The sequence below is a fragment of the Perca fluviatilis genome, chromosome 11, assembly GCF_010015445.1.
Source record: "Perca fluviatilis chromosome 11, GENO_Pfluv_1.0, whole genome shotgun sequence".
Classification (NCBI taxonomy): Eukaryota; Metazoa; Chordata; class Actinopteri; order Perciformes; family Percidae; genus Perca; species Perca fluviatilis.
The window spans coordinates 12,838,920-12,854,452 of record NC_053122.1 but is presented as its reverse complement, the minus strand read 5'-3'; the positions used below and the strand labels follow the sequence as shown (position 1 = coordinate 12,854,452).

The following is a 15,533-nucleotide window of genomic DNA, read 5'->3' as shown; positions in this document are numbered from 1 at the left end:
TTGTCCCATAGTGGTTTTGCGCTCCTAATGGGCTCGCTGTGGACCCCCCCCTCACTGCGGTGCAGTAGCGAGGATAAATATATCCCCCTCCTCCTCCTTCTCCTCTCCTCTCCCTCCTCCTCCTTTCGTTTAGTCCGCAACATCCTGACTGGCCGAGGCTGGTGATCGCAGGCAGCAGCAGCGGCAAGCCCCCACAAGACGGATGAATTAGAAAACCTGCAGTAACCACCTCCACCCCCTTTTCTTTTCTTTTATTCATTATTTATATTGAAGAGTCGGTCTCTAAACACTGCTGCCCTCATCCTGACAGTGTGAAGCGGATACAAGGTTAGTAAAAACAAGTCTATTTTATTTGTACATAGGGTTAAATATAAGAGTAAGCATAACAATCAAAGCAAAACGCCTGTGTGTTATCTGCTCTGTATGCATGGAGCAGTGAAACAGTAAATCAGTATTTGTCTGCAGGACGCTTTACTGGGGTCCTGCTTAGCCATGGTAACATCTTGGCATGGACAGGACCTGTTAGTCCAACTCCTTTAACTTCAACTCAGAGTGTGACATGAGCCTGACACACACACACACACACACACACACACACACACACACACACACACACACACACACACACACACACACACACACACAACCAGGTACAAGTGCGTTATTCTCCACTGGAAAGTAACTGTTTTATCTGTTTTCCTACTCCGATGTACCATTCTTGGTCATTCCAGTCAGTGCTAATTATTCTGTGAAGTGAATCCCCAGCGCCTCTCAGATAACATAGCACTGCAGCTGCCCTGCTGTACAGCAGACCAACTGCAAGGGCTATAATAGGAAGAAGAGGTAGGGTTGCGCAGCTGACGATGCTGATTCCGAGGAGTCAGAGCTCTGCAGTACTATTTAAGTCACTGCCCTGTCGATCTTAAAGGCTTATTAGTAAAATGCCACCTCCTTAAAACACCTTGGTCTGTATCAGTCATGAAGAACCTGTGTTGATGCATGTTGGCACATGCTGTGTTACATTTAATCAACATGACTTTTTGTGGGTGTATAGTGTTTTTGTGTACAGGCATTAGACTGTTTTCCCACTGGGCTTAATTGTAAAATCATTTCTAAGGGAATCCATATGAATAGTACTCATGACTAAAGTGAACAATCTACAGTAATACAGTAGTATATACTGCTTATAGGCCTCAAAACCTTTTGTGTTCTGTCCTCTTTTTAGTAATTCTTTTATTGCTACGCACAACCCGTATTTCTGAGACAACACCGTCAAGGTGCTGATGTCTCAGGCTTTACTAAAACTTAACTTAACTTTCCTTCAGAATAATATGTGACATCTAAAAAAAACTAAAAAGAAAAGAAAAAAAAATGGTTCAATAAACCTTTGTATAAACCCCTTACCCACATTTTCACAATCATCCATTGCTGATTTCAGATGAGTCTGTTTTTTTTCTTCATATTCCTACCGTTTGACTTCAGTCGGGTTTAATACTGTTTTGCTGACTGCTTTTCAACCCGTTAGGCTTCCATAGACAGATTCACTATGGGGATCAAGGCTGCCCTCCCCAGATATGAGCTGTATCTCTACACAGCTGTACTTGCCGGGGCCTTGATATGGGCAGGCAGTTGGATAGCTGAAGCTTCAAGTGGTGAGTGCACGACATGTCAAGTGAAGTCCAAAGCACATACTGTACAGTAACACAATTCTAGAGTTGATTGATGTTCACTGAAGTCCATTCATATTTATCGGAGCTGGAGCAAATTGACACATTTTGAGCAGCTTTCCTTCCAACTTTATGAGTAAAAAGAAACACTCAACACACAACACTTTCAGTCAGAATAAATCTCACTGAAAAATCACTTAACATGTTACAATGGGAATTTAATATTAATATGTGCTTAAAAAACAAGACCCCTACCTATAACACTGCTCTATTTAACTCAAAACTGCACATTTAGCAGACTAAAAGAGACCCAACTCCCCCTCCCCTCCCCTCCCCTAAGGAATTCCAGCACGTTCCTATTAATATGAAGACAATTTAAAGATGGTCCAATTACTTTCTAATTATTTTCCCGATGGAGATATTTCAGACTAAGACTCAATTGCACCGAGTCAACTAATACCAAACAGTTCATCCCGAAATACTGCCAAATGTTTGCATGTATTGAGAAAGCGAAATGCTTAACTATCATCTTAATACACTGATCTGAATGGAGTGTAACCTGGTGAATGGTACTGTCTGTCGCAGTCTGTGCAGTCAGATTGGCCAGGGCAGAGTCATGTTGTCAGTCATCATTTTGTCTCAATTCTCTTGAACTGGTCATATTTGGCTGCTCAGTCTATGGGCATTTATACTGCTCAGGTCTGCATGCTACAGTAGCACTGTATACCCTTAATAGAAGCTTGGCTGTGTTCCCAGAAGTAAGAGGCTTTCCCTGACTGACCCTCACATTTTTGATATCCTTTTTCATGTCCATTAGTGTGATTGGGGCAAAGCTGGAGGAGCTACTGTACGGGTGCATTTGTTGCTGTGTACTGAATGTCTCAACATCACTGCCATGATTCTGATTATTATCACACTTATTTTAATATATTTATTATCATTTCCGTGTCAACGTTTTTATGCAGTGAACTAATCTCCCACAACCAGATTATGACCGCATGAGTGTAGATGTCAGCCTCAAAAATAGAAAGCTTTGTATTATGTAATATTTTATGTTATCAAATGAACTGAATGTGCTCTCACTTTAAATTCACTGTGAATGATCTGCCAATTAAGCCAAAGCTGTTCACATTTACCTCAAAATGATTATTTAAAAAATGCTCAACCAAGAAGACCCAACACACTTATTGATTAAACACAACATTTTGTTTGGTGAATATCCTGTTTTCTTCTTTATTCAGAGAATGTAAACAGAAAGGCCTTCAAAGAAAGTGTGAAACCAGGATGGCATTACTTTGGCAGGAAAATGGTAAATTTCTCATATATAATCCCCTTTGTGTATCTCGTTGTGTTCTATAATTGGATTTACTGATGCAAGATGTCAAAAGAGAGTGGTTGTCATGTGTTACCAATGCATCTTCCTTTGCCACAGGATGTTGCAGACTTTGAATGGATGATGTGGTTCTCTACATTCCGCAATCATATCCTTTTTGCTCTCACCGGTCATGTTATCTTTGCGAAAATATTCACCCTGCTCGCTCCAAAGGTGCGTAAATGTGAATGAATGTCCATTAGCACTCTAATCTGATTGAATACAGGTATAATGGCAAGTCTCTTATTATGTGTTTATTATGTATTTATTTATTGTGCATATATTCACATACGTGTGTGTTTGGGTGTGTTTTGAACTCAAGCTTTGCTCCAATTAAGACCATGCATCAGATTTAATTTGATATGTGGTGTAAACATATTAAATGCAAAGCTACATTGTAAACAGTAGGCCTTGGGCTGTACAAGTAATTCAATCACGTTCAGTTTAATTCTATTCTATTCTATTGAGCAAAATATAATTTGTCACACTGTATATTTGTACCCCAAGGTCTAACACATAAGAATTGATGCTTCAGCATGAGTTGCATGCTATCTGTTGAGTGCACCAGTTGTTCTTTCCTGTGAATACATATTTACATGACATATTTAACACAGTTAAATGTGTTTTAAACATGTTTTCTGTTTTATACCATGCTTACAATGAAGATTGGCATACATGGATGTAAGGTAACATTAATAAACTTGTGCACTGTATAACATTTGTCACGTGTTTCATTCAAACCATTAATACATGAACAGATGAGTTGATGTGCTTTCTCCACAATTTAACTTTTCCGTCCTAAAGTATATCCATTGTAGTAGATGCAACAGTGTTGTTGTAACACCATTCTGCACGTGTGTTGCATTAAATCATGAATAGTACAATAGTCCCGTCATGATGTCACACTGACGCTGGCCCCTCTTTACCCACAGCACAGATCCTTGATCTTTGGTGTGTACGGTGGTTTGGCAGTCCTGATCACGATGGGCTGGACCTTCATGGCTCTGGTTCTGTCTCACTGCATCATACTCTACAGCGTCGCCCTGGTAAAGATGAAATGGTTGTGCTTTGTGGCCGGCCTTACCACGCTGGCCTCCCTCAAGCTGGAGCCCTATAACTCCTGGCAGGTGAGTGGGCGTTTCCAGGTTCAAACCTCAAATCAGAGGACAGGCTCTTTCATGCCTTAGATGCATGAACACTGAACGCTCGAGTGTCTGATGTAGAACAAGATGTGGGAATTTGTATCTCATTACATCTCATGTTAAACGAATGCAATAAAGGAGCCTGAATGTGATAAGACTTTATTATATATGTACGGTAGGCTAATGATAAAATGGTAACATAAGTAATTACATAGTAAAAGATGGTTTCCTTCTACTTATTCTTCTACTTTTATTGTAATGATAATGTTAACAATAGTAATATATAATTGAGAACAAGGTGAGGGGATATTGTTGTAAAGTCTTTGTTTCAATGTGCAACAGTCAAGCCAAATACGGGGTAGCCTAGAGATATTGTCCATACGCAAAACGATGATGTGTGAGGCTCAGAATGAGTGACTCCTTCTTCAGGAATCCTTGGTGACCGGCTCTTTTGACCTGCAAGACATCCTGTTCTATGGAGGCTGCGGCTTCAGCATCATGCGCTGTATGAGCTTTGCTTTAGAGAACTGTGAGAAAAAAGACGGAAACTACACATTCTCTGACCTGCTGAGATACAACTTCTACCTCCCCTTCTTCTTCTTTGGACCTATCATGACTTTCGACAGGTTTCATGCCCAGGTGAGGATTTTAACAGAAAGTGATGGGGGATGAGTAAAAGTGAAAAGTGAGCAGCAATCTGAAATTTGACAGTTAGTTATTAAACCATTACTCATCATGAGTGCACATTGTACTCGGAGACTCCTTAAGGCTCATGTAATACCCACACATAATGCCATGGGTTTATATAACTCAATTTAAAGCCATAGGTGCAGACAGAAAACAAAGACTTCAGGCATATGAACACTTTTATTAAAATGACTTTCCACACATACATTACCTGTATGGAGTTTTATGATCTGAACAATAATAATAATAAAGTTTATTTATATAGCACAATTCATGCATGAAATGCAATACAAAGTGCTTAACATAGAAACACACAATCAAAACATTTATGATAAGACAATAAAGACATCAAATTAAAACAGCAGAAAAAGACAAGGTAAAGCAACCATCAGCTGAAAACACTAAAGGAGAAAGCAATGGTAAAAAGATGCGTCTTAAGACTTTGTTTGCTGTAATGCTGTCTTTTAATCGAGTGTACAGTATGTGCCAATTCTAAATCATTTTTAATATATATATATTTGGGCCCAATCTGGTTAAACATCTGCTGAGATGCTGGGATGGTCATACTCATTTTACAAAACAATGACGGCTTGTTCACAAAACAGAATGTATTAATTTCCAAAGGTGAACAACATCCAGCTGACCCGCAAGGACAGGGAGATGTGGAACATCACCACCAAGGCTTTGGTGCATCTGGGAGTTATTCTGGCGGTGGACGTCTTCTTCCACTACCTCTACATTCTGACAATCCCCAATGACATGAAGCTGGTCACCAAGCTTTCTGACTGGTGTCTGGGTGAGTTAGATTTATGTTTCCACACCATGTGGCTGTGGTCATTATGACCTGCTCACATCATATTTACTTAAGGGCTAATATCTAACATTGCCTCCAAGCATTATGTGCTTTATCAAACATGATCATCTACCACTTTATTACAAGATGATTTATTAATATTTCTCAATGTTTGCTTTGTTTCCGTGTGTACCTTTGCAGCTGGTCTTGCTTATTCCAACCTGGTTTATGACTGGGTGAAAGCCGCCATGATGTTTGGTGTCATCAACACCGTGGCAACACTGGACCACCTGGACCCTCCTCAGCCTCCCAAGTGTATCACCATGCTCTATGTCTTCGCTGAGACGTGCGTATGACTTGACTTGTGTGCAATCTTAAGAAAATAACTGTGTTTCTTTGTTGACCATGTTAAACCTTGAAATTGTGTAAAACATTTACATGGAAAATGTCTTTTGTCTTTTTTCAGACACTTTGACAGAGGCATCAACGACTGGCTTTGCAAGTGAGTGTTTGAGTTTGGAATCATGGGTTTAAATGACAGAAACTACAGCATAATATAGAGGAGGATTTTGGTTCTTCATTAAGGTGAATTTGAGTTGTAATTTTGCAGGTACGTTTATGACTATATTGGCGGGGATCACGATAAAATCTTTAAGGAGCTCCTGGCAACTTTCTGCACCTTCGCTATCACCACCTTGTGGCTGGGCCCGTGTGAGCTGGTTTACATCTGGTCCTTTTTCAACTGCTTTGGCCTCAACTTTGAGCTGTGGGTGGCCAAGCTCTTCTCCCTTCCGCCATTCTCGACCATAGAGGTGAGAAACATTAAGATAAACAATCACTCTTTTAAACCCACAGTGAATATATGGAATTGTGCTATATGTCATTTTGTACCATGTCCCTTAATGCACCTTTGTCCGCTGCATCTAGCGTATGATGGGTGAAGCCATGTCACGCAGGATCCGGGGTGTGTTCAATGCTGCCAACTTCTGGACCATTGTACTCTACAACGTTCTCGCCCTGAACAATTTGGAGTTTGCGAAACTGGTGGGAAGACGACTGATTTTCAAAGGTGGGGAACAACAAGGGTGTATTATATAAAACCAAACTAAGGCTCTTTTGTCTGTTCTAGTCAAAGCGAGAACATCTCAGACAGACATCAAAAAGCAACAGAATCTCAAGGGCGCCATCCTCCAGATATCACGTCTTCTTTGTTGCTTTCTTTCACATAGAATAAAAGTATAATAACATCAGAGCATTGGCAAACGTAGAGGTTGTTCATCTACAGCTGAACATCTACTCCGAGCACAACATGAAGAGAGCTTTAAACTCTACTGTCTACTCCCTTTTCCCCCTTCACTTCCTCTTTCTATCCTTCTTTGTGTTTTTCTTCCAGGGTTTCCTCTGTCCTCCCTCTCAGTGTTACTTGTGACCTACTGTGGCGTGCAGCTGGTGAAGGAAAGGGAGAGACAACAAGCCCTGCTGGACGATCCGGAGCCAGTGAAGCCAGTAGATGGGGGCAAAGAAAAAGCAGAATAAACAAGGAGAAAATAACTGACTGTCACAGACTTCACGGTCAACAGTCCCCTCACATTGTTCCATCAACGGCCTTGTGAACTGTACCTAACCAGACTGTAACAGCAAGTCAGCACCTGTATTGTTCACAAGCCTGTGTTTTTGCTTTTGTTTGTCAGAAGCGAGGCAATGTTTTGAACTGTGAAATATCCTCAAGTGCACTTGTTGTAGATAATCGCCACATCCTTTGGCACAAATCCACCGATGGTGCATTTTGTATTTGTATTTTATCTGAACAAAAGATTGTTTAACAAATGATACCTAATAGTATATTAATAGTAAGACATACAGTATTGTAAAGGATCAACTACTTTGCTCTGCGTGGTTGTCTCCTGTGTTCATTTTTGATTCTTCTCAGATTTGGACATTCTTCCTTTTTTATAATCATCGTCAATATGATTATTTTTAGTAAGATGGTGTCTTAATTTTGCATTAAATCATAATCATTACAATGTTTAACCCTACTAAAAGGGTTAAAACTTGAAATCAGGGTGGCACATAAAAAGTGCAGTGAAGAAAATAAACAAAGGGTGCTGTGGAGGTCCTCCACAAAACTTGCAGCTGATTGTAATGTAAATTTGCTCTAATGTCACAAAGCAATTATACAAGTCACAATGTATAGGATAGTCTACTTTAAAGTTGAGGGAGAATGTATTAGATCTCTTGTAATGCTGAAAAATTGAATGTAGTTCAACCGTCCAGAGAACGACAGCTTTACTCCACTACCAGGCCACTACTGTATGTGTGACATTTTCCCTCCACCCTCTTACACATGATCCAGGTCCCCCCACTCGCTATGAAAGGCAATAGGCCCTTAAGCGAATATGGGTCACTCTTATCTTGCCTGTCACCAAAACCTGCTGTCTGGCTACAGTGCAGCAGGCAGAGAGAGAAAACGTGTATACCTTTTCTCATTGTAGGGTTTTTATTCAAAGGTGTTCAAATGTTTGACTTGAAATAAAGTTTAGTTTCATCCAAAAGTGGCACAACTATAAGCTTGATTTGTTGCAGTATGGAGATGAGACTAAAATGAGTGTATTGTTGTTTCCTTGGATGGGTAAGCACAGCCTGCATTAAAACATTTTAACAATATAATTGTGTTTAAATCAATGGAAATGCTCTAATAGGTTACTAGTAACGCCATGTGGGGTTTTATTTGTATGAAAGTAAAACAATCGCAGCAAGATGGCCCAGTTTGACCAAAGCTGATCATGGACTGCAATTAACACATGCATGATAAAAACAGGTTCACCCACACAGGTGTTTCCACTCAGTTTGCCTGATTAGATCTTTTCTCACGACTGTGTGGACGTGTACCATCTGAACTTAATTGACACCGCCCTCACTCTCCGGTAGGGTGGGACAATATACACCTTCAACATAATCCTTTTGCACGTTGACATGTCACAAAACAACAGGTGTAAATAATAATATTAATGATGGCTAAATTCCATTTAGCTGCTTCAGTTTCTGGTATTATGCATGCTGGTTCACTGTCACACTGCCATGGCTTACTGGGTCACAGGGAACAGTTAAATGTTATTAGTGTTGTGCTTTTCCTACTATGACAAGTCAAAATGTCTGCTGTGAAAAAGCCAGATTCTTAGTGCTTGCGTTTGGTGACATCATGTAATTTCCAGCAACTTCAACCTGAGCAGAGAACTAATCTGCCAGAACAATAAAAAAATTAGAAAAAAAGTGTATGGGTGTGCAGTGCTTTTAATATACAGTATTTGTATCCTCTCATCCATTGTGTTTTGTTCCCCTTATATTAAAGAACATTTCAGGCATGGACACTATACTTAAAAGTATTTTTTGTTTTTTTAATTTACAGTCTGTGTATGTATGAGTGAAAGTGGTGGACTTAATCATAATCAATGATAATAATGAATCTTCCACAAATTCTTCTTGTTTCCCCACTAAATTCTCATTTTCAGCCAATAGGTGCCAGTGTTGTTTATCACATATATCTCTGGATCGAATTATTATGTTATTACACAAATTGTCTCATAATAATTAATTCCATGTGAAGAATTTGACTTGCTATCTGGAAGATGATTAATTTGATAATAAACCGTGTTGTGTGAACCTGGTGTTAAACAGTTACACAATTAATGTTTACTTCAATGTTTAATTACATGTGTTGGAAATGACATTTTCATCCATTTTTATGTTTAAAAAAATAAATGTAAGCAGACTCTCTGGTGATATAAAAAGAAGGGCATATCACTTGTTATATAGTGAAGTGATAATGTGTGTCACTTGCTGTGTTAGTAACCTGAGGAAGGTTGATGGGGACGCTGTGAATAAACAATATATTTAGGTGTTGTGCCCATGCTTGGTGTGTTTTTTGTTCTAAAGCATGGGTTTATGCTATTTTCTGGTGTCAGAAGTTTTATTATCTAACATGCTAATTTTCCAAGAACAACACACCAATATGCACTATATACTGTCCTGTACCTTCACTTATGTACATGCAATATGATAAACTGCTCAGTGTCAGTGTAGCCAGTGTATTTACTTTTACTATACGACTATAATATAAGTCATTATTGGATTTCTGAGAAAAAATATACTTTTAAACAGTGTGTGGGAAAATATCAAAGTAATAGAGTCAGTCAGACTGTCTGGTGAGAGTTCCTGCTGGATTTAACATGCTGTCACCCCTGTGCTTAGTCACTCAGCTGTTTGTGGGGGTCTGTGTGGTGCAGGAGTGGATAGGTCCACCAAAATGGATTCCTCAGCTTTGTGAGGGTCCTGTCTATAAATACCCATGAGTTACAGAGTGACTGACGGCCAGGGACAGCTGCAGCCACCAGCCAAGCAACCAACCCGTGGAGACTGTCCACAGCGATCTGAGCAGCCCTGTGTACCCTGACAGTTCTGCTCTGTGGTGGGGAGTGAGTAGGGTGCCCACGGAACCCAACCAGGACAAGGAGACAGAACAAAATGGCTGCCATGACTATAGACCCGATAGAGCAGCCTCGGATGTACCAACAGACCCTGCTTCAGGACGGACTGTGTGACCTCTTAGAGAATGACAAGTTCGTGGACTGTGTACTCAAAATTCAGGACCAGAAGTTCCCCTGCCACCGCTTGGTTTTGGCCGCCAGCAGTCCTTTCTTCAAGGCCATGTTCCTGTCTGACCTGGAGGAAAGCAAGAAGCGTGAGATTGTCCTCAAAGATGTGGAGCCAGGTGTTATGGGGATGATCTTGCGCTACTTGTACACCTCTGACATTAATCTGACAGAACAGAACGTCCAGGATATCTTCATTGTTGCTAACATGTACCAGATCCCCTCCATCTTCTCTGTATGTGTGTCCTACCTCCAAGAGAAGCTGGTGTTGGGAAACTGCTTGGCTATCTTCAGGCTGGGACTTCTGCTGGATTGTCCCAGGCTTACTCTGATTGCTAGAGAGTTCATCTGCGAACGCTACCACGTCGTTGTCAGGGACCCGGACTTCCTGCAGCTGGGCCCGAGCGAACTGGCCATCATCATCACCTCTGACGCCCTTAACATTGAGAGGGAGGAGTTGGTGTTTGAATCTCTGATGGACTGGGTCAGACATGACGAGACAAACCGCGTTAAGGACCTGCCAGAGCTGTTGCACTGCATCCGTTTCAGGCTCATACCTGTGAATTACTTCAAAGAGAAAGTAGAGTGTCACCAGTATCTTCGGTTCAGCCAGGACATAAAGAAGGAGCTGGATCTCGTCAGGGATGCTCACAGGGGGCGTCTCCCAAAGCCCAGGAAGCCCAGCAGTGACGAGGCAAAGAAAGGAGAAGGAAGTGAGGATGAGGACGATGAGGAGGAGGGGTACTTGCCTGGAATACTCAACAACAACCCTCGCTTTGGGATGTTTGAGCTGGACCTGATACTTATGATCAGTGTCACAGGGACTGTGGCCTATGACCCGGTAGGAAACGAATGCTTTGTGGTCTCAGAGTCCACTGAAATTCCCAAGAACCACTGCAGCCTTGTGACGAAGGAGAACCAGGTGTTTGTTGTCGGAGGACTTCTCTACAACGAGGAGGACAAAGACGAACCATTCAGCTCTTACTTCCTGCAGGTAGTGTGTGAGTCATGACGGCCATCAGTGGCTCTTTGTAACCTAAAAACATCACTTATCTTTTAATTTCTCTTCCTTGGGCCTCTCAATTCCTCACATATCACTGTTTTCATCCCCAGTTTGACCCAGTAAGTTCAGAGTGGTTAGGTATGCCGTCACAACCCAACCCTCGCTGTTTGTTCGGCCTGGCTGAAGCTGAAAACTCCATCTTTGTTGTTGGAGGAAAGGAACTCAAGGACGGCGAGCATGTCCTGGACTCAGTCATCATCTATGACAGACAGTGAGTGTGCATTCCAAATTTAACCTTACTAATGATTTGTTTTGTATTCATTATCTAAATTAAAACACTCTATTGCGCTATTGCAAGGCACGTCTTTTCTGAAAATGTATTCTATTGATCACTAATCAAGCCTAATTTTAAATAGTCAGAAATTCCCATTAGATGTCATGACGTGTACAACCATCACTCTCATAGTCACATTAAAGACATTACATATATGTTTGATAGATATAACAATTGATATAAAATGCCACATGAAAGCCATGTATCTCCAAAATGTCATGAAAAACAGCTTTGTGACAATGCATTTTTCAGCGAGTTCATTGATTTATTAAGTCTAAAAAGTTGGAGAATTTCTCAACTTTTATCATAGCCATTCAGTTTATCTGAAAAATCAGCAAATTTGAGATACATTTCTTTCAGTTTTATTTGGACGAGCTTGGCTTCTTGAATTCTTTAGCATCTCCATCATTTTTTTAATTGTTGCTGTATGAGTCTGCAGATTCACTGTTATCATCTATAGGATCAATTCATGATGATGTATCATAATTTTTGTACACAGGTCATTCAAATGGGGAGAGTCTGACCCTCTGCCTTATGAAGTGTATGGCCATGGAACCGTATCACACAAAGGTCTTGTCTACGTCATTGGAGGAAAGTCTAAAAGCAAGTATGTGGCAGTCTATCATTTGATTACACCTCAAGATTGTATTTTCACAATGTGGGTCCATTTAGAAATACCTCTACAGTATGAAATGTACAGTTTTTGACAGTGCCATCATATTGGCAACCAAATCCTTGAGGTATCATCATTTATTCTGTACAACTATATGACTCATTTTGTAACAGTATCACTTTGAATGTCACAGAGAGTTTGACATTTAACAACTAAACCAATCAGTATTTACTCCAGTGATTAAGTATTGTACATGGTTAAATTTGGGGGACACTCACAAGAGAAACACTTTAAAAAAAGTCAAAATCGAGGCAGCAGAGCCTGAGATATCCTGACCTTTAGTCTCTAGTATGGGTCAAGTTTCAAAAATGCTGGATCCTACATTTTCCATAATGCAACTCATCAGCATCTTTTATTAGACCCTCCATACCTCCTGAATGCCCCCTTCTTTTGAACTCCACGCCTCAAGTTCATGACAACATCAGGTGCTTAAAGGCTGAGTAGTTCTCCTTGTGACGGGTCAACTGAACTTCATGTATAAAATTAGTGGAGAACCCCTTTAACACGCTGTATTAAATGGTTCATGCAGGAAATGCATGAGAAGAGTCTGTGTCTACAACCCCACTAAGTTTGAGTGGAAGGACCTGGCTCCTCTGAAGACGGCCCGCTCCCTGTTTGGTATCACCGTCCACAAAGACCAGATCTTCGTAGTGACGGGGGTCACAGACGAAGGCCTCACCAGCTCTGTGGAGGTCTACAACATTGCCACCAACAAGTGAGACAACTGATTTTTCTATATTACCCGCTTCATCTCATCATTATGAGGTGAAGCATCTGTCCACAGAAGTGGAATGACTCATTGAGCACGAAGAGTAGATCATTAGGTCATAAAATAGCACTTGTTGCTGTGGGCATCATACAGTAATATAGCAACGCATTTAACCCCATCATCACTTCTTTGTGTGTGTGTGTGTGTGTGTGTGTGTGTGTGTGTGTGTGTGTGTGTGTGTGTGTGTGTGTGTGTGTGTGTGTGTGTGTGTGTGTGTGTGTGTGTGTGTGTGCTCCAGCTGGTCTGAGTTCACAGAGTTCCCTCAGGAGCGCAGCTCTCTCAATCTGATCTCGATGGGAGGTTTCCTGTACGCTGTGGGGGGCTTTGCCATGATGCCCAGTGAAACCAGTGAGGAGCCCGTCCCAACAGAGATGACTGACATCTGGAGGTGAGAGCGTCCTTTCACTTGCACAGTACACATGATGAGTGATTATATTGTGATCACAGTAGCTGTAATGAAAACAAGTTTTACTAAGAGATTTCATCCTTAAATGACATAGTACTGCCTTGATTTGGCCAGTTATAATGTTTCAAATGAACAAGTTTGAAAAATTCAAACACAGCAAAGGAAATTCTGATGCCACACTCAGATTAAGATGAGCTCATAGATTTGGCCCAAAGGATAAGCACAGGTTTAATGAATAACCTTCAAGGATAAATCCAGGGATATTCTCTGTTTTTTCTAATTGTTAACAAATCCTTTTAACCAAAGCAAACAATTAATTGACACTGACAAATATTACCTGTTGGCCATAGCTTATTCCTCTGTGCTAAAGAGGAAGTTCCTTTCAAACTTGAGCACCAAATGCATATTTATCTGCAGATGAAAATAGATGCCCAAAATTCACTATTATCTCCCGTAAGTAATCTTTTTTATTTTTTAAACTACAGCACCCATCTGTTTTAGGAAGTTACTGAGTCTTTTTAGAAAGTAAAACGACAATGTTTTAAAGTTTTACATCTTTAGTGGGGACAAATGGGCTTGGGCCTGAGTGCCATAGACAAGGTAAATTATTGTTGGTTTAGATCTCTTCCTGAGATTGGTTGACAATAAGAAAAATATAGAATAACACCAAACTTAAAATATGAGAAAATACCTGAGAAGACATAATCATTGACTACAAAAATTAACTTCCTATACTTTCCCTTTCTTTCCCTATACTTACACTAACATCCGAAAGGCCCTCTCAAGTCAAATCACAGGCACTGAGATTGAATATGTATTACTGTATGCTATCTAATGATGCTATAAGGGCACCAAACACTGACATATTTATGTTTCCCACAGATATGATGAGTCAGACTCGTGCTGGAATGGGATTTTGCGAGAGATTAGCTATGCAGAGGGAGCCACTATTCTTTCAGTGCGTCTGAACACTCTGCGCCTCACCAAGTTATAACTGAACTGAGCTCTTAATGGTGCCATGAGCTTAATGGTGTAACAATAGCATTGAAGTGAATGATTGCACTCATGATGGACATTGGCCCAAAATTGGTTTAGGGTACAGAATGTTTCACAGTAACAACTGAATTTGGTCTCTGAAGATGAAAAAGTGTTATGAAATCAGCAACAAATATTTTTACCTTGTGTTTTACAGCAGGGGGAGACAGATACATGTTAAGTCTCAATGAGGCTAGATGTGAAGGACATGAGTTAGAATATCACACCAAATGTATTTTATAAAAAGCTAAAATGTTGATTTGTACATGTTTTTTGTTGTTATATTATTTCATTATTTCAAGTTTCTGTAATACCTGTTTGCTTTATTTTAAGCAGAAATAAAGGTAATGGTTGACTATATTGCTTTGAGTGGCGTATCTCACTTTTAGTTGAAGGCCTGTCCACAGTGCAAACGGTTTTATTTTCATTTGACATTTTGTTCAATAACATCTTTACAGGTGATTCCACATAATGTACAGCACACCATATTTACACAAAATGTACATGACAACAAATAGGATACACTTTAGTTACAATTTTGAAAACATGAAAATAGCATGAGTGAGTGGCATTTAAATGTAAACAGCGATTTCCAGTTGACACCTGAGCACTATAAGTCATCACCACAAAACACATCATAAACAATTTTTAGCAGTATTTACAGTTTCACATTGTATACAATAACTGTGTGTGACAATTAGTCTGAGGTACTTTCAGTTATATTTAGTTCAGTCTCAGTTTTACACACACTGGTACAACAGGAAGGGGCACTAAAGTAAACATCAAACTCCAAAATTACTCCCACATGAAATGTGACACTGTCGCTGCCCGTACGTCGCTTTTTTTTGAGCGGGAGGTGGCATCAAATAAATGTTTTCAAAACATCATTAAACACAGAGATATAACTTCTATCATGCATTATGGCATTACACTTGATACATCCTATTACATCAAACAAGACTAAGAATCTACAGTCGAGCTAGCATCAGTGTGAGACTGCGCT

The 15,533-nt window shown here is 40.2% G+C and overlaps 2 protein-coding genes across 4 annotated transcripts; both read left to right on the top strand.

Annotated features, from left to right (window-relative positions):
* Positions 1–133: 133 nt before the first annotated feature.
* Positions 134–8,325, top strand: hhatla (hedgehog acyltransferase like, a). Of its 3 annotated transcripts, XM_039816881.1 has the most exons (13): positions 134–327; positions 1,526–1,652; positions 2,909–2,976; positions 3,100–3,213; positions 3,705–3,725; positions 3,972–4,166; positions 4,611–4,820; positions 5,493–5,664; positions 5,863–6,007; positions 6,128–6,163; positions 6,272–6,473; positions 6,589–6,730; positions 7,055–8,325. In XM_039816881.1, the coding sequence occupies exons 2-13, from the start codon at positions 1,547–1,549 to the stop codon at positions 7,195–7,197; spliced, it is 1,554 nt and encodes a 517-aa protein (XP_039672815.1). In that variant the 5' UTR covers positions 134–327; positions 1,526–1,546; the 3' UTR covers positions 7,198–8,325. The 3 variants fall into 3 exon arrangements, with proteins under 3 accessions (XP_039672815.1, XP_039672816.1, XP_039672818.1); XM_039816882.1 differs by lacking the exon at positions 3,705–3,725; XM_039816884.1 differs by lacking the exons at positions 134–327; positions 1,526–1,652; positions 2,909–2,976; positions 3,100–3,213 and having other exon boundaries at positions 3,714–3,720.
* A 1,691-nt stretch (positions 8,326–10,016) lies between these two features.
* On the top strand, positions 10,017–14,870 carry LOC120567650 (kelch-like protein 40a). Its single transcript, XM_039814584.1, has 6 exons — positions 10,017–11,304; positions 11,424–11,584; positions 12,147–12,254; positions 12,850–13,035; positions 13,328–13,477; positions 14,378–14,870. The coding sequence occupies exons 1-6, from the start codon at positions 10,183–10,185 to the stop codon at positions 14,487–14,489; spliced, it is 1,839 nt and encodes a 612-aa protein (XP_039670518.1). The 5' UTR covers positions 10,017–10,182; the 3' UTR covers positions 14,490–14,870.
* The last annotated feature ends 663 nt before the right edge of the window (positions 14,871–15,533 follow it).

What these genes read in the sequence shown, in the direction of transcription:
- hhatla (XM_039816881.1), top strand. Translation starts at nt 1,547, where the DNA reads ATGGGGATCAAGGCTGCCCTCCCCAGATATGAGCTGTATCTCTACACA. An exon ending in GATAGCTGAAGCTTCAAGTG is followed by an intron (nt 1,653 to 2,908) that starts GTGAGTGCACGA and finishes TTCTTTATTCAG; the next exon opens with AGAATGTAAACAGAAAGGCC. An exon ending in ATTACTTTGGCAGGAAAATG is followed by an intron (nt 2,977 to 3,099) that starts GTAAATTTCTCA and finishes CCTTTGCCACAG; the next exon opens with GATGTTGCAGACTTTGAATG.
- LOC120567650 (XM_039814584.1), top strand. Translation starts at nt 10,183, where the DNA reads ATGGCTGCCATGACTATAGACCCGATAGAGCAGCCTCGGATGTACCAA. An exon ending in GGAGGAAAGTCTAAAAGCAA is followed by an intron (nt 12,255 to 12,849) that starts GTATGTGGCAGT and finishes TGGTTCATGCAG; the next exon opens with GAAATGCATGAGAAGAGTCT. An exon ending in GAGATGACTGACATCTGGAG is followed by an intron (nt 13,478 to 14,377) that starts GTGAGAGCGTCC and finishes TGTTTCCCACAG; the next exon opens with ATATGATGAGTCAGACTCGT.